The 24,180-nt window shown below is 28.9% G+C and overlaps 1 protein-coding gene across 4 annotated transcripts in view; it reads right to left on the bottom strand.

Annotated features, from left to right (window-relative positions):
- The window catches only part of rho-5 (rhomboid-5), a 552,643-nt gene that overhangs the window by 90,352 nt on the left and 438,111 nt on the right, over positions 1-24,180 (bottom strand). For all 4 annotated transcript variants that reach the window (XM_075375248.1, XM_075375249.1, XM_075375250.1 and 1 more), the window contains one exon: positions 6,069-6,149. In XM_075375248.1, the coding sequence (XP_075231363.1) occupies positions 6,069-6,149 (81 nt within the window). The remainder of the gene's footprint in view (positions 1-6,068; positions 6,150-24,180) is intronic.

The raw sequence follows: 24,180 nt of genomic DNA, 5'->3' as shown, positions 1-24,180 counted from the left end.
TGAAGTGTTTATTAAAAACAATTAATCTGTAATTGCGACTCACTGAACCTTTTGTATAAGCTTTGGTCTTGGTCCATGTGCCACTGTTCCAGATAGGAAAACGATTTTGCAATGGTTTTCTAGTCTCCATGCACCTGGATCAACATCAAAAAGAAAACCATCTGGCAGACTTCAAACCATTACACACCAGAAAATTTGCAGGTGGTAAAAGTATCCATTGAGCAATTTCCATTGCATTCCGCACTTAAACATGCAATTGCACTTGGGATTTCTGATTCAGAGTGTGCAAAGAATTCTTCACAGGGAACTCAAATTGCATCCCTATGAAATGGTAGTAGCATGCACAAATTAAGTGATAGGGACTGCACAAATTGTAAGCATTGTGTAAAGAATTTTGGCAGTAGATCCCCCTGCAGCTATTGTGCTGTTTAGTGATGAAGCATATTTTTATGTCTCCGACAGCATAAACAAACAAAATTTTTGTTATTGGGCCAATGCAAACCATCATGAACTTCACCAAAAACTGTTGCAGTCCTCGTGTTACTATTTAGTGTGCAATAGGATAAATTAGCGTATGGGTTCCCTATTATTTTTAAGACAACGGTATCACAGTTATGTAACCTTAGATTAATACGTAGGTGCTACAGAGCTTTCTGTGGCCTGGGTTTAGATGAACTTGAAGATTCAGCAGATGTTTGATTCCAACAGGATGGAGTCAAAATTCTTACACACAATTCTCACAGCTCACAATTCTTGATGTTCGCTTGCAGTTTTGGGACATATTTCCTGGTTATCTAATCTCTTTGCACGGTGACATTGAGTTGTTCACACAGTCGCCAGATTTACCCCTAGTGATTTCTTTCTGTAGGGATACTTAAAAGAAAAAATTTGGACATCTTCCTCTAGATCAGTTAAAGGATGTGATATGGCAAGAAATCGTCACCATTCCTCTCGAGATGTGCAGGAGAGTATTGAATAACTTCCAAGAAAGGTTTTGACAATGTATCACCAATGACGTTTGACATTTGAGTATTATAGTTTTCAAAACTAAGTTTAAAATAAGGCTTTATTATATGATTTTTGTGACAATAAAAGGATTTTTATTTAGCTCATTAGTTTTATTTTTTAAATTAAACTTCAAAATGTGGGATTTATTTCTGCCACACCTGTATAATACATATTTGTATGGTTTCTTAACCTTTTTAACATGAGTAACAGCTGAGTACAACTATGTTACACGTTACTTCACTGAAGAAGGGCCTGATAATTAGCTCTAATAAGATCTTTGAAAGAAAAAGTTCCAATGTTTTGAAAAGTATATTGTTAATATTTAATAATAAAACAAAAAAAGAAAAAAAAGATGGTTTTTAGGGCAAATTTCTTAAAAAAAGGAAGATATTTTGAATCATTGCCTATAAATGTTAATGGTAATAATTATACATTAGCTATCTGTAAGTAGCATTTCTGTAAATGTGCATGTTCAAATAAATAAATATTCTAGTTAGATAATTAATTATACATTATGCATATTGTGTGCTTCAATATGGTGCAAATGATTAAGTGTTAACATTGCTGTGAAAGAAATTAATAATTCACAGCCTAGCTGAACCAGTTTAATATAAATGGCACCTTGAACTAACCCCATCCATTATTCTTTACTAGGCTAAATTAACATATCCTTATCTGGTAATCCACAGTTGTAGCAAACTACAGGCTCACTCATTACATGAACTAAGGATTCAGCTGCTTCTTCTGAGCCCTAATCATAAAAGCTGTATTTAGAGACTTCCAGAATATTGTATGAATTATTTATTCATTAATATAGATGACTTCATGGAACAGACAGGTGGGAATTCCTCAGATAGAAAGTATTTCTTTGAAAGGATCAAGGGAATTGTTAGAAAATCTTAATGAGAGCAGTATGAAAAAAGACAGTTAAAACAATAAAAAAAATATGGTATATGGTTATAAATCCTAAAATTATGATAATAATTAATTGATTTATATGTATTTACAATTTTAATTTTTATAAATGCTAATTCATATGGATATGGTTGATGAATGAGTATTATTCATGCCTACAATACTAGACATAAATTTGCTGTTAATATTACTTTCAGTTGTCATAAATGACAACTGTATGTATGATAATACAGTATGTATGGCTAATAAATAACCAACCTATGTCTTAATGAGTTATTGGAATATAAAAAAAAAAGTATAATTTTTTCCTAATTCTTTGTGATTGTTTAACCTTTTATTCTAACTCAGTAACATGGACTTGATATTTATGTTGTGATTTTATTTGCGCTCTGTTATTTTTTTTTCTAAAATAATAATAAATGTTGATAGAATCATGAACAGTGACTTTTTTTACTGCAGTTGAAATGCTAGTTAATGTTGTTAATAAAACTAATTACAAAAACACCTGTTTAACACCTCATCGATAAAGGCTAAAATAAGAAAAAGAAAATTTTCAAAAACATTTATCTGCATTTTAGGGCTAGAGATCTATAATTTAAAAAAAAAATTGTAGGCAATTCTTGGTAGCTCTATAGATGGAACAAAACTTTCAAAAATCTTTAAAAATATATTTAAACTGATGGGAGATAGAGCGAAAGAACAAAAAACATAAAATTCAGAGAAGGGTTGATTTTTTGAAAATTTTTTTTTTTTATTATTTGTATACATATTGTAAGTAATGAATTTGCTTTAATAAAGTTTTCTCTAAAACTCCTCTGACAAAAATCAAAATAATTTTTTTCTCTATATACCCCACCCATAAATGTATTTTGAAAAAAAATTAATTTGATCAATGTCTTGTATACAGAAATATTTGAGTCAAATCTGAAGAAAATTTATTTGCTCAATACTAAAATATAAGGTCAAAATCAGTACAAATAATATAATACATATGTTCTTTTGGTCTAGATGAACTAATTGGACCCTAAAATGTAAAGATTTGCAAAAAACCTGATACCTCCATTTTTACATTATTAATTTCTCGGCTATATTCGCCCGAAAAGAAAAAAAGTTCAACATAACATTGACTTTGAAAAAGAAAGTCTTTTAAATGGGTCTATTTATTAAAAATTGCAAGGAATTGTAATGCAATAAGATGGGTATTTTTGTATGTATCATACAAAAATAATTTTTTTATCTACTTTAATAAAGACGGGTACAGTTTTTTTTTAAATTATCATTTTTGAATTCATGAAGAATTAAAAATTTTTAATTTAACAAATACTGGTCAATATGATTTAATTTATGGATTTCAAGCACTGATCCTTTTTTCTTTCAAAAGGCTCTATAGAGTTAAAAAAAACTAAATTTAAAAAAAGGAAACATTTTCGTTAAAAATCTTATGTAATACATACCAGTATTGTAATTATAAAAGTATATTTTCTTAAATGGTTGCTACACAGTAAATACTGTGCATATTTCTTCTAAAGTTTACACTGACTATTCTTTAAATATTTAACTAATCTTAAGACTGCTTTAATTCCATCAACTGGCATTATCCGAAATTTGTGTGTTTGCATATATATTTCATTATAACTTGATTAAATATGATACTATGAGTATAATATATTATTATATAAAATATGAAGATATGATTTCATATTAAAATTGAGACAATCAGCAATCTTTATTGTGTATCAGGTTATCACTGTTAGAATACTGTAAAATAACAAAGAATAATTGTGAACAATTATACAATCATCTAATTACATATTTAATAATTTTATAAGCTCTGTTTCAGAGATTATAAGATAAATCATAAAAAAATTGTATTTATAATATATATAATACAAGATATTTTAATCATATTTACTACCACCACTTCTATATAACTATATCTTACAAAATTTTGTAAATGCCAATAAGAAATTGAAAATCTAAAACTTCCAATCACAAAAAATGGAAAAACAGAAAAGAGTATCAACAAACTGTTTTGCTTTTGCAGATGATCTAACGATCTTCACTAATGGCCAAATAATTACCCAAACAAATCAAAATTAAGAAAAAGTAGAAAATATTTTGAAAAATGAAAGAAAAATTCTAAGAAAAATATTATGGTCAAAGTGTGAAAATAATACAAATGTTTTAATTTCCAACAACGAAATTTACAGAAAATCTGAAAACGTAATAAACACAATTAAATAACAGAAGATAATGTTTCATGTTCATTTAAAGAGAATAAATGAAGAAAGATTTTCAACTTCTGTGATAATCTAAGAAGTAAAAACAATTGGCTTTCAGAGATAGGAAAAGATCTCCAAGAGATCCAAATAAGAGAAGAAATTTTAGACAGGAATATTTTCAAGAAAAAAGAATTTAAAACATTTAAAATGGCCCAAGGCAGAAGAGAAAACAAAAACAAGAGAATCACAGAAAACACAGGGAAAGATTAAGAAAAATGTTGACTGACAGATGACAGAAAATTAAAGCCTCAAAGAAAAAATAAAGTTTGTTCATGCGGTCCAGAAATGGGCAATTCAAAAAAATATATATAAACAAAGTATGTTATGAAGACATTACATTTTTAATTAACTATAGGTATTTTACTTATCGACTAACTTAGCTGAAATTTTACAATGACACTAAAACAGAAATAAGTCACAAAAATTATAACAAAAATAAAAACTTTTTAATGGTTTCATAGAGATAAACAGAATAGCAATCTCTGATAATACTCCAATTTTCAAAAAATTATAAAATGTATTTAAATTCAGTGGTTCATTTAATGATAGTTGTTTTGATACCATTAAAAAATAATCTTGCAGAACAAAAAGGGCAACTAATAAAGCTGAAAGAATATCCACCAGTATGCACTAATAGCAACATTTCATAATGAAAATAAATCCTTGAAAACTGAAGATTTCCTCCATTTATAATCCAATAATCCTCTTTTAAGACTTCATCAATATTTATATTATGGAGGTATACATGTTCTGTCAAGTACTCTAGAAACCAGGGCATTTATGGAATTTGTATAATTAGCTTAATCATCATCTTTTTGAAAAACAGCAGAATGAAAGAGGTATTCATGTTGAAAAATGATTATTTAATACATCTAATTATTTGTTAACAATTGTAATTTTTTGTTTGTCTGTTGTAATTATTTGGATGTTTTTTGTTAGCTATTGTAATTATTTGTTAGCTGAAGTATTGAATATGTCATAAAACAAAGTTCTACTAGCATTAACTATCATAACATTTGATTTAAGCTTTTTCTACTCTACTTCTTGAGAGTTTGCTAAAGGTTATAATGAGAGTTGGGCTAAGTTATTATACAATTACTGTAAAAGGTTGAGTAATCTGAAAATACAATACAAAGTTGTCATATGATGATTCAAGAATAAAATACTATTCTATCTAGATCATTTCTAAGAAGTCTGTACTGTCATTTGGACACATTACATTTCATCATGTTGTCACCCCAGATAATCTGATGTTTACAAAATTTGATTTGTGTTTCTCTGCTTAGCGAATTTTGGTACATTAGTATCAAGGAGGGTACATTAGTATCAACAAACCCTATTAAACTATACACCACAGTAAAAAAGCAGATAAGTTTCTTTTTTCTTTAAAAACTGTTTCAAACAGTTTGAAAATTATATATTTTAAGAAAAATTTATAACTGAATAGGTAACTATAAAAAAAATGTATTGTCTATGAAAGACTGTGAAATTCAATGCAACACTTGACTTATTGGTAAATGGAACAGACCATGTTTCAGATAATTTTATATAAATTAACATTATTCATATTATTTTTACGTTTATTAAATTTTTTGTTGTAAGTTTGGAACAGCTGTTTATTAATATTCTGGTAGGCAATAACCCACGTTATAGATGAAACCATAATAAAAACAATGATTTTATATAATTAAATTGTTTGACAACTGTAAGTTTTTTTTAATATTCTCAGTTTTTATACAAGCAACAAAAACCCTATGTTTTTATCGTATATTTTTATAAAAAAAATAATAACTTTCAAGGTAAATCAGTTGTATAAAAACATGCTATTATATGTTGTATAAAATTAACTTATTTATTACTTACGTAGGCACAGGAAGGGGTGATATTGGCGGCGCATTTGTGGTCGGCGGAGTTGGAGATGGTGGCGACTGACCAACACTTCTCCTGTAGAAAAAAAAAAAACTTTAATTAATTGTTAAAAACCACTGTGATTACAATAAATAATATACAAAAAAAATTTGTTGATCAAATTCGTAAATTAATTTTTCACAGTAAACAAAAATTTGTAAGGTTATTCATAACTTATCCAATGTATGCAAACAGGTAGTAGTTGAAAGTATCTTAGAAGTGTCTAACTACTAAAATTCTGCAGTCCCAACTTAGTCATCAATATTTGTAACAAATAACTTTTTTATTTATAAAGTATGATGCTACATCCTTTTTTCTGACTGACCCCCAAATCCCTATGAACAACCATTGTTTCATCAATTTAACATGAGAAACAAATAAAACATACACACACACACACACACACACACACACACACACACACACACACACACACACACACACACACACACACACACACACACACACACACACACACACACACACACACACACACACACACACACACACACATATATATATATATATATATTAAACCATTACAATCATTACAGTTCTGTAAATATAAAAATAAATAAATTCCATATTTCATGCTTAATAAAATTAATTTAATATATCACCAAATGAGAATCAGCTCATAGAAAAAGTATGATTTTTAAAACAATTTTTATTCTTAATACATTTTAAAATCCCTGTTACTAATCTAACAGCCGACCAACAAAATGGATAAATCCTTCATAATAGACTGAACTTTAATTATTCGACTGCACGACATGGCATTTTTTTCTACACTTCTATTTTTCTGTGTTTTTAAAATAATAATTATAAAAAAATTATTGTTCATGATGAGTTGTAATAATAATAAAAATCAATAAAGTTATGATAATGTTGAACACTAAATTTTAATATCAAAACAATAAAAAAAATTATAATATACATTAAATACCATACCTTAACAAAACTTTTCCAATTTTAATCAAAGCAATAAATCAACTCCTACCTGGTTGATAAAAATTTCGATTAGTCACACTATAATTCAAAAGAAAATGTAATAAAAACGTATTCCAACAACCTCATAAACATTATTATAATAACACTTGCATGAATCATTAGACTGTATTTATCTATGAAATTTTGGTAATATTACTTATATGTATACTGTTTCTATGAATTAATAAACACAATATTTTTATTCCTGTTATATTAAACAGTATTGTGCAATTACCTCTGCATCATTTATCATAAATTTGCATTAAAACTGAATCAATTTTTATTCTTTTATTTCTATTTTTAATAATTTAATCGGTAAACTTACTATAATATGAAGCCCTAAACTAGGTTTTGTACACGGAAATGTACATACACGTTAAGTACCGTAACTGTAATGATTTTAGGTGATATACCATGAGTCACATTTCATTTGTGACAATAATAAAATCATTTTCTAAATAAAAATAACCTAATAACAGATTCATTAAAAAAAAATTAAGTGGTTCCTCATTGTTTTTTCATTAAGCCATATATATGGGGCACATCAGCATGCCAAATCATTATTAGTAATTTTTAGTCCAACATTGATGACACTACATGTAGTAGCTATATAGTAAACAGCTCAGAGACAGCAACTCTTGACCGGTGCCATTAAGACATTAGCTGCTTTATATATGCTACAACTACAAGAAATATCAGGATAAACGGTGTATAGCAACAAATTAATATAAGAATATAATATATAAAATTTGAACCTTTTGAAAGAAATACAGAGATGAATTCAAACTACCTCAACTTAGCAAATGGATGAATTTTATGGTAATAAAAAAAAAATTCTAATGCCCAGCACTTGTTTCAGATTCAGTTTGTCGGTCGGTTTTTAAAAATTTTTATAACTGTTAGCTGTGCAGATAAGTTGAGCATTAAAATTCAATAAATGTAATTTTGTGTTTAATCAACTAGAACTGGACAAGATTGGTTTAATCACACTGTCATATAGTATAATCAAAAACATACTTATGTGCTTGGAATTGTTCACTATTGCCATTATGTGGTCTTGCTATCAATTAATTGAAATTTAATGATAAAAAAGAATTTATTCATAAACAGCCTAATTCAATAACAAATATCATCATTATGATTACTTTCATCGAGATGACAGATTCCTTTAAATGACACTAGAACAATAAATGACCCAAAGAAGGAAAAAAGCCCATAAGAATTGTCATAATAGAGACCCAAATGGTAATAAAAAGAGAAGGATAGGAAACGTTTATAGGTCTTAATAGATCGATTGTCATCTGTTAGTAGAAATCTAGGTCAAATTTTTTCAAACTACAAATTGTTTTTTTTAAAAGATTGTATAAAAAAATATTAATGCACTACAGAAGCTTTTTAGTACCTAACATACAATAAATCTAATTATCCAGGCCATATAGACTACAACAAATATGAACACACATATATATATATATATTAGGGGAAGATCATGAAAGAGAGAGAGTGAGGGAGATAGAGAACAGGGGTGTATATATATGTGTATATATGTGGGTGTGTGTGTGTGTGTGTGTGTGTGTGTGTGTGTATTTGTGTAAGAGAAAACTAGGGTTGAAAGACGTAGCAGTAAGATGAGATGAGAATGTAGTGGGCAAACTGCACACCAACAATCTCCAACCCCTTTTCTCGTTTTCATCTAGTCATTGTATCTGTTCAATGTGGTGGTTTTATGGGAGATTCAGTGCACATATACTCATATACAAACACACGCATAGTAAGAGAAAGAGAGAGTGATATGAAAGAATCCCACAGGAACGTCTGGGGGATTTATTGAGCTGGGGCAGGACTTTGGCCCTAAATCCTAACGCATTAGTAAGTCAGCTGTATGGACGAAGCAACAAGCATAGAACGCACAACATAAAACAGCACACAAATCACCGACTACAACAATCCCCATACAGAGAGGCTATACAAATTCAACCAACACTACAATAGAAATGAAAACACATACACACATATCCAAAAGTACTTCAAGGCAAAGGGAAAGTGACAGAACAAGAAGTTTACAAAAAAAGAATTCAAACAACTACAAATAAACATGTTAAATAATTTCAAAACAAAAAAGAATCTTTTTAAAAGAAAGTCACATGAGTACATTGGATTTTGTATTTGTAAAATATTTAATTTTGATATCATTTTCATAGAACATAACCTGTAACTACAATTAGAAATATTCAGTAAATAAATAAATAGAAATGTTACCATTAATAAAATAATTATTTTTATGTTATTTCTAAGCATTAAAAATAAAATCTAATTAAAAAAAAGAAGACACATAATAATTAAGAAAATCATTTATATAATATGTATAAAAACACATAAAAATATTGAATATAACGGCTCAATCATATTTGCCAAAAGTTTTATGAAAAATACTATACATAACATGAAATTAAAATTCTCTACATCAACAGTGTATCATAAAATCAGCACAATATAAAAACAAAAAATTTAAAAAAATACAAAATAATGGAATAGCCTTAATTCAAACCACACTCTCTTCAAACTCAAAATAGAATATTCTTTATTGAAAAGTTGGAAGACATCAGAATGTTAGAAATACCTACTGATAAAAATTAATCAAATTATTACTCATCTCAGTTGAAACAGTTACTATTATAATTGGGCATACAATTAAGTTCTAAAATTATGGAAACAAGTATTGATTCCTTGTTTGAAAAAATGAAACATGCAGATTTGTTCTCTTCCATAATGTTTAATATGCTTTATCCCAACTAACATGTAATACACAAAACTCATCAGTGTTATCTAAGCCGAAATTTGTTGCTTCATTTGACTATTTTTATATAGTTATAATCATGTAAACCATCTGGGTACATGAATAATCAATCAGAGTTAAGTTTCCTTGAGAGTGGTGATATTCACTGTACATATACAATGATATGTAATATCTGTGAAAGAAAATATCAGCTGCATTATTTGGTAAGCTGGAAATGTTGATGTTCATGTAAAATTGGCTTAGTAAAAAAAACGACAAAAAAAATAAAATTTTCTAAATATACTTGACATGAAAACTAGTAGCCCAATTTTGGGAATGACTTGTTTCATAAGTCAGACAAACAGCTACTTAAATAATAAAAATTTATATTTTTTTGTGTTGGCAACCATTTTAGAGCTAATTCTGACTAAAATCTAATCAAATCATTATTTTATAGGAAGTGCAGTTCAAAAGTAAGGGGCAATCAGTAAGAAAATGAGAACAGTTGAAAAAATGAAAAATTGATTATTATTGGTTTCAATCACTTATACATTTACCATACTTTTCTACATGATCATCATTTCATTCCAAATACTTTTGGTATCCTGAAATATACTTTTTCAAACCTACTGCATAAAATTCTGCTACTTGGAGTTGTAGCAACTTTTGTATTGAGATTTTCAACTCTTCACTTTCCTCAAATCGTTGAGACACAAGCCAGTCTTTGAGGTGGAAGAAGAAATAGTACTCACTGGATGCATGATCAGTACTGTAAGGGGATGATAAAAAATCTCCCATCCGAATTTTTGAATTGTTTCTGTTATGCATGCAGACGTGCATTATTGCACGAATAACAATTGAAGAAGAGCAGTCCCTGATATCAGTATTCCCCGTTGTCGGTTTTGAATAGCACGAAGCGGTTTAGAAAGTGTTTCACAATAAATTTGTCATTTGATGGATGTTCCAGGTTCCATGAAATCAATCAAACGCACACGTTTTTGGTCTCAGAATAAGTTTCTATGATTTTTCTACCAGACTGGGTTTGTTGAATTTTTTGTTTTAGATAAACCGAAATAACGCTGCTGAATTGATTGTTGTTTCGTCTCAGCATTGATGTATGAAATCCATGTTTCATCATCAATGACGATATTCTAAAAAAAAAATCGTCTTCGTGGTTAAAGCGGTCCAGAAATGCACGTACAGAAGTCATTCGGTGATCTTTTTAAGCACTTGCAAAAATTTTCGGCACCTATCGTGCACACAGTTGATGGTAGCCTAGAGTGTCAGTCACAATTTTTTACAATTTTGTCCGGGCAATGATAACGGAAAGCGTATTTCATCCTTTCAAAAAAAAAAAAAACACCAACAGTATTGTCATTGAAACTGGAAATTCTAGAGAAAGACTGCTAATCATAATACAGCGATTTCCTCTCACGTTCAACGAGATCATCGGTCCGGACAATAGGCCTTCCACTTTTCTGTTCGTCATGAACATTTGAACAGTCTTCCTTAAACTCACAACACCATCACCTCACTTTTCCTTCACTAATTGCGGTTGGCCCATATGTTTCACACAACTGACGGTGAATTTTTAGCAGCATTATGTCCTCTCATGCATTTAGAAATCTAATCGCTGATCGAATTTCACAACTGGCGGGATTTGTTACTACCGCACTCACTGTAACACGCTTTCTCGCAAAGGCAAATAACAATGAAATGTGGCGATTATATGCCTAACAGATCACTTAAAGCTACTGCGCATGCGCGAACAATCAGTGTTTCCAATAACTCATCGCCCTTACTTTTGCCTTCTACAAAGCCCAACCAGAGTTTTATTTTTTTAAATTTAGTTTATGGGCATTAATTTACATATTTCACACATGAGCACATTCATATATTACCACATTCATATATTATGCACATTCATATTTTTACCTTCCATAACTTTTCCAATATAAATTGTTTTACAATAGTAAATATTACAAATTTACTACATAAATACCAATTTACTCAACATTTTAATAATAAACAAAAGTCAATTAAGCATCATATGATTCATTGTTCATCATGTGATTAATAAAATAATAATACTACTACTAACATAAAGGAAATTTTTTATCTTCATGCTTGAGTTATGTTTCAATCTGTTGTATATTTCTATTGTATACTTATAGTATGTTAATATATGCATTTGTTTCTTTCTGCTGGAAGTGATGACATGAGATCATTGATATGATCCTTTATCATTACGAATGAATGAATATTAATGACACAGGCTGATGAAACGATCATATCATTCATTGTCCTGAGCAAGAAGATAAACTACCCTCATCAAGTCTGATAAGAGGAATTCCCTTTGCGGGTTGATTTCCCTTTCCTCTTTCCATCCATTTCCTTATCCTTTATTCCTTTTTCCTTGGTCAAAAGCCACAGGAATTGGGTCAGCAGTTCTGCTTCTATTTATGATCCTTTGCTGGCATGTTATAGTAGCTGACAAAGACAGGCACTTTATAGTGTATTTATAGTGAGTGCAATAATTTATTTATTAATGCAGTAACAGACTAGTGTCCAAGTGTACAACTGGGACACAACAGACTGTACAGAGAACTGTATTCTCTCCATGAGTTGTCCAAAAGGCTGGAGATGCCTACTAGGAAAATACAGGGCTTAGTTACTGTCATTTTGACAAAAAATTGGAAAAATAAAGTTAAGAAATTCAATACAGCAAATTATCAAGTTGTTATTTTTATAAAAAAACTATTATATACAAAATTTCATTTATACATTAATTACTGTTTTTTTTTATATTGCTAAATTTACTGATAAGTGTCACAGTAGTAGATATGACCATTGAATCTAAGGTGTCTAGATACCCACAAAAATATTTTTTAAATTTTACTGAATAAAAATTTTACTAAATATGAAATTAAACTCGGCTTTTTGTTTCATGAACAGAAATAATAATAAAGTAAAGCACTACAACAACAAATATTAGAAAAATAATTTAAAAATATTAAAAAAACAGTCAAACTTTTAATGTAATTTCTATAATCTGAAATTGTCTTTTTCAAAGTGGATGCTCGTAAAGAAAAATCTAACCTATAGTTCGGGCTTCAATAACCATAACAGAGAACAGTGACGATAAACCGAACAATAAAATTTAAATTTAAGTGAGAAGACAACATCTCAAACGTTAACATTACTCACAGATGTAAATAAATATACAGCTTGTAGATATAAAAATCTTTTTAAAATACTCTGTAAGAATTTTTGCTTGATATGCATTATATTTAACTAATGGATTTTCTTATCTACAGAATTTGAAGATATATTGATTTTTTTCTTCTAGGTTGTTCTTTGACTCTTCTCATGATTGTTAAAAGTTTTTAGGATTTTTTTTTTTAAATTAAAAAGTTAATACACAATTCTAGCGTGAAATATGTTAAAATATAATTATTTTTATTTATTATTTACAAAAATGATATCTAAAGGTTATTAATTATTTTAAATTATTCATCATTCATTCTAGCTTACCAATAATTTGTCATGCAATATATTGTGTTTTAGTTTTTATATTTCCAAACAAAACAAAAAAATTCCAGTATTATTTTTTTTATCTGAACTAGCTTTCTATCAGTATTTGGTTTAAAAGTATTGAATGTAACCAACAACAAGTAAATTAAATTAAATGAAAATAAATGCATTGATAAAAACAAAATTTTTTTTTCAGTAAAAAATCAAGATTTTTTACAAAATTTTTAATTTAATATCCATACCATGGATAGAAATTAAGATCAAAATTGTTATCAGTTTTTTTATACATAAATCTATCTGCTTTTGTCAGAATATGACAAAACATTTGTAGCATTTTTAAATAAATTTTATATGAGAAATTTCTCTTAAGTTGAGAAAAGACATAAAGTATACCTCCTACTAAAATTCTTTCAAAGGTCTACTTTTTAGAAGAAAAGTAATTTTCTTCCTGGGAGTGTATTTTGTAATGGTTTTTTTAGTGTGAAAAAAATTTTATATAATTTTCAAAATTAAAAAATGTTTTAAAAAGGTTTTTTAATATTTTTTTCATTTTTCCATGTGTGTGCGAGTGTGCGTGTATATATATATATATATATATATATATATATAGAGAGAGAGAGAGAGAGAGAGAGAGAATATTTTTTTCCAGTGATCACTTAAATGGTTTATTTAATTTTATTGTAATTTATCATTCAATTTAAAAGTATTTCAGTCATAAATAATAAATTTAAAAACCCTAAGGTGTGTGTGTGTGTTTTTTGACAGATAAAATATGGAAATGTGTGCATAAGAATAAAAATACCCAATAAACCAGAATGAAAATGCAAAATTAGGCTTTATTTAGGAAATGGGAGTTGAGTATAAGTTAGAGGTAACTAGAAAGTGGTGGAGCGACTGTATTCTGCTTGATTCTAACAATTTAGGCACATAGAAAAAAAACAATAGTTACAGTTGGGATGTGAAGAAAGATAGCTCTGCATCCTGAAGACTTAATTTTACAGTTATAAAATAATACAATAAATCAAATGTATCTTGAAAGTTTGTAATCTTGGAAGTTTGAATCAAATATAACAACAATTCATATAGAAAATGCAATCTACTTGTACATGTTGAATTTTCATCCATACAATCAAAAAATACTCATGATTACTGTAATTGCAAGTTAAAAGTGGTAGCTACGGTGCGTGTCATATCATCTATTATGTACCATTGGTTAAAAAAAAGGTAACACTTTACATCTGATGATAGATGTAGCTTTTTCAGTTCAAAAGACAGCAATTTATTTACCTCTGATAAAATGAAAATTTATTTTAATCATTTGATATAAAAGCTATAATGTAGAATGTGTGGAAAACGTCACATGCAATTATGATGAACGTAGGTGTTCAAAGAAAATTAACACCTACATTCATTTCTTTTATTGAGAATATACACCAACATAATAATTGCATACTTCAAATGACTTATAATCAATTATTATAAAAACCCACAGAATATAAACACAAATACTTAACACAATTTATGAAAAAATAAAGAAATGGAAAATGTAGAGCAATTAATTTCACAACCAAATGAAGCAGAAATAATTCATCTCATCACACATCAACGAATCACTGTTACTGTTAATATCTACTACAAAGTATATTCTTTTTGTTGTTTTTTTTTATCATTTTTACTTTCCTGACATCACAGTTATGACACAAGAAGAAATGTACAGTCAAAAAGTAGGGTATAGGTTTCTTTGCATTTCTCAAAGTTCCATGAGCCAGGAACCCCAAAAAACAAAAAAAAAGGGGGTAATGTTCATATGTAAAGTATGTGGAATATGTTGGTGTGCTTAGAAGCTTGACTGGATAAATTGATTATGATGGAAAAATTTTATGTGGTGATTTTTATGTAATGAAATTTTATGACTAAATTATGTGGGGCAAATTGTCGATCAAATTTTGGGGTCAACAACTCCAGAGGTAAGAGGGTTTCTTGGGAGCTAATTTTCTGAAAATCATGCAACCATAATTGCACTTAATATTAAGCTCAGTACATGCATGAAAGCTTATCATACCAATTTTTTTTTTTAATTTTGCCCTAAGATTTCCCCTTCCCCAAAAATCAAAAAGAACTATCTTTTTATTTATTGCATAATTTTTAACTGCATTTTTTAAAAGTCTTCTAGGTGTACTAGTAGTGCAAGTGACCCAAAAAAAATTAAAAATACTTTGGGGCCATATTAGCAGTAGGGAAACTTTTAGTAATATTACAATAAAATTTTATTATAATTCACCCCTTCCCCCCAAAAAAATTTAGGTAACTTTTTGTTTTTAGCTGTACAATTTTTTTGTGGATTTTTTTAGTGTTTTGGTTTAGTTTTTAGTTTTTTAGTAGAAGTTAGAAAAATCAAAAAAGTTTCTTGGAAGGTGATTTTGAGGGTGTAGAAAAAAATTAAAAAATGCTGATTTTATTTCAATTAATTTTTTTTTGTTTATTTAAACATATATTGATAATTTTACAATAAAACTTATTCATAAATTACCATCCCCCACCCCAAAAAAGAAATCTTAGGTAATTTTTTCATGGATAATTAATTTTCTACTATTTAAGAATAAATAAGTAATGTTAAGAAAATATTACAACTTTGTTGCCAGATTTTTTAATTAAATTATTAAAACAACCGTATTGCTGTTACCATCGTCGATTTAACTACTTTTCCAAACAAGTTTTTGCAATACTTTCCAATAAATTAGATATGAAATTTTCAGGAACACTTAAATAGATGTGAACATTTCCTTAAGACAGTAAAACAGTAGATAGTAGATTCTTAACTTATACATAGGAACAACTGTAGATGAGAAAAATTACAAAATTAGATTTTTTATATGCAGAAGTTTCTTTACAAACTAAAACTAGTCCATTATTTCTTAAGATGACTTACATCTTTAAAATATAAGATTTTAAAGTCTTAAATTTTAGATCAGAAAGAACCAAAACATAACAGGAAGCGAAAAGTGCTAATAACTTTCAAATACTATTTTAATACTTATTGTCCTGATTATATAATTAGAAGTGCATTTTGTTATTGTTAAACCAAAGCAGGTTTTATTAAAAACCCATCAATTGATTTTTAAAATATATTCTATCTACTTTTAACAGATTTTTGTTCTATTTCTATTCCAACTAACATGATACGTAAAACAAAATAAAAAGTATTCATATTTTATTAATTTATTTATTGATTGAAATCTCAATTTTTATTGGTCAAAAGTAATTTCATAAATCAAAATCTATGTCTTTCTTAGTTAAGAGAAACTGCCTTTCTTCATTAGTCTAGAAACTCATTTCCCCTGCTAAGAGTTAAATAAAGTGGTACAACAATAACAAAAAAAAAGGTTACCTTGTACTACACAAGAATTAAATATTTCTATAAAATTAAAACTGTTTGATGTCAATATCAGACAGATGACCTGGTATGAGATATAAGATACAAAGATGCCAGACTTACTAGGAAAATATTGAGAAGTAAACTAATATTGCTTTTGCCTCCTTCACTTAGCTAAACATAATTTTGCATCTCTATACTCCGAGCTTACTAAAATTCAAGTAATATTCACTCTTAGATATTCACTTGAACGTAGGAAGTATTTGTATATTTAACAATATTATTCTTTGAGAAAGCAACTCTGATAAATGTAATTTTGACCTCAAATATTTTACATATACATCATAGTCAAAAGAAAGACTAGGATAAATAATGTATGTCCTAGTCTTTCTAATTAATTAATTTATGTCTTTTATGTGAAGTAATGCTCTACTCAGTGTTGCAAATGTACTGATATACATATTAATTAATATAAAAGCAAAATAGATAAATCAAATTTCCTGATCATGTATATTTTCTCTGATAAGTTTGAAGCTTAGTAACTTGCCCCATAATAACTATAAAAAGAAATTGAGGATGGTCTTGTTATTCCCCAATCACTATTCTTCTTTTTTACTTCAGAATTTCATTTTATTATAACAATATATAGATTATATTGGAAAAATTGTGCAGGAAGGCAACATTTGGAATATGTAAAACAATTTGTTAGAGATGTTAGGAGTATACCGAAATGAAACGACTGGCACTAGATAGGGAATCTTGGAGAGTTGCTCAAACCAGTCAGATCACTTAAGAAAAAAAATATACAACAATTTTTATTTTAAAAAATCTGAAGGAAACAAAGGAAACTACTCTTTTTTTTTATTAATTTTTATTCTAGTTTACATACCCATTTGTGACAAAACAGGCCAAATATTATTTCGTTTAAACAAATGAATGAATAGGTTATTTTTATTTTTAAAATGAATTTTATTTATTTTTTTAAATAATTACTTAGAAATTGGCTGAAAAGTGTTATTCCAAAAACTTCCAAATTTGGAGAGGACACTGACTAGATATTAGCTTATGACCTAAAATGTTGAACCCTTCATTTTGAACCCATCAAATCTTATGAGCCAAAAAATTAGGAGTTTCAACATTCAAAAATGATTGAACCAGTTGATTTAATGTAACACATAAATTGCATCAAATAGAATATTTCCCTAATTAAACCTATTGTGCAAAGTGTAGCTATTATTATGATAGGCATGAATTTCAATTTAATTTAACAAAAACATTTTTATGAGTTCATAGCAATATGAACCCATAAAATTACCTCTATATGATAGAGATACGAACAACCCGGGTTGTTCTTATCTCTAAAAGAATCTTCAATGAAGCAAATTCATTGCTAATTTTAAATGAATGTAAGTTGAATCCTTGAAAACTTTTTTTAAATTAAAAAAATTGCAATTAATAATCAAAAAACTCACTTACCAACAATTCTTTTAATATATGCGTTCAAACGCTTTTGGAATAGAATTTCAACATCAGGAACTTAAAAAATGTATATTATATTTTTGAAAAAACTAAAACTTTGTTGTCATGTAAAGTTGTTTAAAGTAATAAAATATAACAGTGGGCATTACGTGTTTAAAATTATGTCGACTTAATGTACTGTCATTAGGAATGTCTCCACTGTTATATCTGGGACATTAAGTCGACATAATTTTAAACACATAATGCCCACTGTTATATTTTATTACGTTACATAAACAACTTTACATGACAATGAAGTTTTAGTTTTATCAAGAATATAATATACATTTTTTTAAGTTCCTAATGATGGAATTCTATTCCGAAAGTGTTTGACGCATATATTAAAAAAATTGTTGGTAAGTGGGTTTTCTAATTATTAATTGTATAATCATTATACCAACGGGACCACGTTTGATAAAATTATTAAAAAATATTATTAATTAAAAACAGATTTAAATTCTTACAGTTGAGAAAATATTCCATATAAAAATTTATTTCACTTTGAATTTTCTATCAAAATCTCTTCTCAATTGTATAAGTAATATATAGAGTTCATATATATAAGAGGAAAATTGAAAAAAAAAAATTTTTTTTATTTGTGAGACTTTAAATCAATAAAAAGTATCTTCAAACTGGTATTGAATGAAAGGGGAAATATACCGTAAGTAGTCATAAAATTAAAAAAGTAAGTGTAGCTAGAGAGAATATTGATTTTTTAAATTTATAGAAAAAAAGAATATTTTTCATGAATAAGTTATCAAACACTACTTTAAACCGTGGGAATAACTACGGCTGTACGTATGCATATTTGAAAAAAAACATCTGAAACCTGAAAAATTATAATTTCATATACAAGAAGTTCCTACCCCATTATTGCTCTAAAGGATCGTGGTAAAACGCATTTTTCTTTTATTTACTCTCTTCTTTCATAATAAAAATGTTTTATTAATTTCTCTAATAGATGTGTAAAAATAATTTAGATATAATATACACATGCAGTCCTCGACTAACATAATGGTTACTGGATTCCAGTAGCGAAACAGTATTTATTGATGTTAAAAACATGGTTTCTGATCTAAATGAAAAAATATTTAAAAAAATGTTATAATAAATTATTTTATTTTTAAATAATTGAATGTGGAATCCCACAATCATATTATGTATACGAGGTGTGTGAGAAAAGTAATGAGACTGACTTTTTACTTACCAAAGTTTTAACTTTTTTCAAACAACAATATTATCCCCTTCAAAGTAGTTCCTTTGGGCAGCTATACACCAGCCGAGTCATTGTTCCCATTCCTGGTAGCAGCGCTGGAAGCTTTCAACTGGTAGAGCTTTTAACTGGTCGGTCACAGTCTTTTGAATGTTCTCCACAGTTCCAAAGACATGTTTAAGACATGTTTCAATTTCGGGAAAAGGAAAAGTCACAGGGACTCAAATCAGGTGAATAGGACGGTTGAAGAACCGTAGGAATGCGTTTTGAGGTAAAAAATTCCGTGATGGAAATGGCCGTGTGACACGGGGCATTGTCATGATGAAGCCTGTCTGCAATGTCTGGTCTCACGCGAATCACTCTTTTCCTGAGCCTTTCAAGGACACCTTTATAAAACACTTGGTTAACAGTTTGTCCTGGAGGAACAGATTCTTTATGCACGATACTCCTACTGTAAAAAAGCAAATCAGCATGGTTTTGATATTTGATTTGCTCAGTCGACATTTTTCCGGTCGAGGAGATGACGGAGTGTGCCACTCTTCACTTTGCTGCTTTGTTTCAGGATCGTACTCAAATACCCAGGATTCACCACTTATGATCACACGATTGAACAATTCTTGGTCATTGTCAATCCTCTCAAGAAGATCAACGCACACATTTCTTCGATTGACCTTCTGTTCCGTTGTGAGGTTTTTCGGCACCAATTTAGCATGTTCAAATCGTCTGTCAAAATTTGATGTACGATGAAAGTGTTTAAATTTAACTGTTCATTCATCATCCATATTGTTAAACGACGGTCTGATCTCACAAGAACCCTCACACGCTCAACGTTTACATCAGATTTTGAAATTGAAGGTCTCCCTGAGCGACGTTGATCTTCAACATGTTCTCGGCCTTCCAAAAATGATTTGTGTCAGCGGAAAACTTGTGTTCTTGATAAGCAATGTTCCCAATAGGCCTGTTTCAACTTTTCAAAGGTCACACTCGCGGATTCCCCAATTTTAACACAAAACTTGATTGCACAACGTTTCTCTAAATTCCGATGTTCCATTTTCGTAACAACAAAAACACATGATGGCGCTGTCAAAAATAATGTGTTGGCTAAACGGAGTTTAAACTCGCACTGAGCATGTGGAAGGGATGAACAAATCGGTCTAGCACAGATCAGTAGACACAGCGTTGCCAGATCGCTCGCAGTGTTACTAATCTCATTACTTTTCTCACACACTTCGTATATACACACACAGAATGATTCACAAAGAATGTAACAAATTTTCTGGACATATTTTACTCGTGAAAAATAAAGAAGAAAGTTCACATAATCATAGGTTCGGAAAGCTTTGTTAGCAAGTTTCAGCTTGCGAAAGATTTTTCCCTGATTTCTTCTCCTTCGGTAAAATTAGGCCAGACTGTAATTTTTAGGATTCAAATTATGGAGTAAATTTAGTGGTTTATACGAAATCTGATCTGAAAAACTGAAAAAGATAGGTCCCAGAACTGTATTTTTAGTAGTTTTGGGGAAAAAGATAAAATATTGAGATCGAAAAATATACTATTTTATGTTTGGTGTAATATAGCTTTGATCAATTATTAAGAAACACATAAAAGTTTTGAATATGTTTAGGGAATTAGATTCTGAATAAAGTGGTTCAAATAAACTCCAGAGAAAGTAAATACAATCGTAGGAATTTCGAAGTTGACTGAAAACAAAATATATCAAAATAGGGAAGATTTTAAGTAGGAATTAAACAAAACCAAGTTTTCAATTTTCTAAAATATTTACGTCTTCTGTTTTGTAATACAGGGGAAAATGAAGCGAAAGAAGGCGTTCGTCTACATAAACGTTTTTGTTTATAAAACTCTGTATAAATATACCGTTTTGTTCAATAAAAAAACCGAGTTCTTATTTACTTTTTATTCGCTATTCTTACATTAATTTTCTCAGAATTAAATTCTCGTCAAGTTTTGTTACTAAATATTTCTAATTTATTAGTCATTATTGAACTACAAACCTTAAAAAAAACTTGTTTTACGACACCGAATTTTGTGTTTTACGTTGGATATCTTAAAATTACTGGAGTTACAGTTCTGGGACAGTTTATCCCAGTTCAAATTACATAAGAAACCACCAACTTTGTTCCTTAATTTAGGTACCAAAAATTACAGTAGGGTTTTCTTTTTATTAGAACAGTTGAAATCCGGGTGAAATCTTTTTCTAATCGTAACTCGAAAACGAAGCGTTTCCAGACTTACGTTTATATGTTTTTTTTTCATTTTTCAAATTATTTTCATCAGGAAAACATGTCCTGAAAGTTTCATCGTTTTTTCGTGGGATATTCTGTATATAAAACTCTTAAACTATATAATTTTAACAATTAAATTACATTAATTTAATTTGTAAAATTTAAAAACTTTACAGAAATTTAAAAAAAAATACATCTTAAAACATTCTCAAAGAAGGTTATTTATTTGTTCCTTGACACGCGCCAATAAAATTTTATGGATCATTAAATTCTTCACCAAGAAATAATCAATCAGAAAGAAATAAATAATTATATAACAAACAAACAAAATCAAAGAACAATTTTTACCATGGAAAATTCTTTCCTGTTTATTCTATTAAATTTAATTAACAGTAAGAAAACTATAATTGGATCTGAGCAACATTAAAATATTACATAAATATTTATTCATTAGTTAAAAACTACACCATAAAATGATAAGGTAAATAAATGTGGTTAATTAATTAGAAAATAAACTGCAACCTCATTGATTTGGTATAATTAATTAAAATCATACAAAATAAACTACTAAATCTTATTTTAGTATCAGAAAATTCGATATCAGAAAAGGTTACTAAATTTGTCACTGAATTAGAACTGCTAAGCTCAAACCTTGTTAAACTGACTCTGCTTTCCAATTAATATTTATTTATACCATGGGAATTACGACAAATTTTATAAATACAGAGGCGTCTGAACAAGAAAACAAAATAAATAGTGTATTTCTCGACAATTACTTTAATTATTATAAAAATAACAGTGAGAATAATAATACATCGATTTTCTTTTCTTCAAAAAAGCATTCCCTTTACCATTCCTACTTTGAAAAATTCTGTTTTTTATCTGGAAGATTTTTTTTTAATTCCCTAATGATAAATTTAAAAAAAATTGTAAGAGTTATAATAATAGTAATAATTTTCAACTGTACAGAAATTCCAGGAAAGTTCAGAAACATCATTCATTAAATTTTCAACAGTGTTATTTTTAAAGTATAATAATAATTATTATTTTTGTATAAATGATTAATTCATGAATCTTTAAACTTATATTTAAAAATAACAAATGGAAATTTTTAGTGGATGTAATGTCTCCCTTTTATTTTTAATATTTTTGCCGGCCTCCGTGGCGCGAGTGGTAGTGTCTCGGCCTTTCATCCGGAAATCCCGGGTTCGAATCCCGGTCAGGTATGGCAGGCATTTTCACACGTTACTTATCATTCATCTCATCCTCGGAAGCAATACCTAACGGTGGTCCCCGGAGGTTAAAAAAAAGCCTCCCGGAATTATTATTTAAATTTAGAATATAATTTTCGACAAGTAATTAAAATTTATTTTTTGAAAATACCATATTTTCACAAAAATTCGTTGATATGTACCCCCAAATTACTACGATACGACATAATTAAATAAACACGTATTCACTTACGTAAGAGACAAAAAGAAGTAAACAAATATTACAGTTTACGCATGATAAGGAGTGATACGGGTTTGTCTAGCAGCGCCTCTTTGTAAAATCTGGTTAAATGGAGTACAAAAAGCATATACGTTTCCCGGCAGTTATAGTAGTTATATGTTATACTAAGTGGAAATTATGGCAATTGTGCCAAAAATACTTTTTAATTCATTTTTTTGATCTAGGTAAGGTTATGAGAAGTCGAGAAATCCAGGAAAATACCGAGAGGATAAACTGATTCGTATTATTTTTATGTCCAGTTATCAAGAAATAATTTACGCTCTTCTCTCAAAATATGTGAGTAATGTTCGGAAAGTAAGGTTATAAATTGTCTAGCTCCGAAGGAAATTTTTCGTTTTAAAGTTGACACTCCTGTGTGAAAGGGTGGTACCAAAGAAGAGAACAGTCTAGGTGTGGGGGGGGGGGGTCAGTATCTTGATTGATTACGTCATAATCATGTCGTATCATGAACCCAGCTATTCCCGATCACCCACCGGGTTGGTCTAGTGGTGAACGCGTCTTCCCAAATCAGCTGATTTGGAAGTCGAAAGTTCCAGCGTTCAAATCCTAGTAAAATCAGTTATTTTTACACAGATTTGAACAGTAGATCGTGGATACCAGTGTTCTTTGGTGGTTGGGTTTCAATTAACCACACATCTCAGGAATGGTCGAACTGAGACTGTACAAGAATACACTTCATTTACACTATACATATCATCCTCATTTATCCTTTGAAATATTATCTGAACGGTAATTACCGGAGGCTAAACAGGAAAAACAATGGCTATTCCCGATTCCGCCAAGTGTGAAGTGCCATCCCTCATCCGATATCTCGTTATCGATAAAAATGAAAAGTCCGCTAACTTCCACCGCGAAATTGTTTCTGTTTACGGCTATGTGATGTCACATGATAAAGTAAAAAAAGTGGT

The sequence above is a fragment of the Lycorma delicatula genome, chromosome 9 (assembly GCF_047948215.1).
Source record: "Lycorma delicatula isolate Av1 chromosome 9, ASM4794821v1, whole genome shotgun sequence".
In the NCBI taxonomy this organism is placed as follows: Eukaryota; Metazoa; Arthropoda; class Insecta; order Hemiptera; family Fulgoridae; genus Lycorma; species Lycorma delicatula.
Note: the sequence above shows the minus strand (reverse complement) of the source record. Positions and strands in the feature narration are given on the sequence as shown.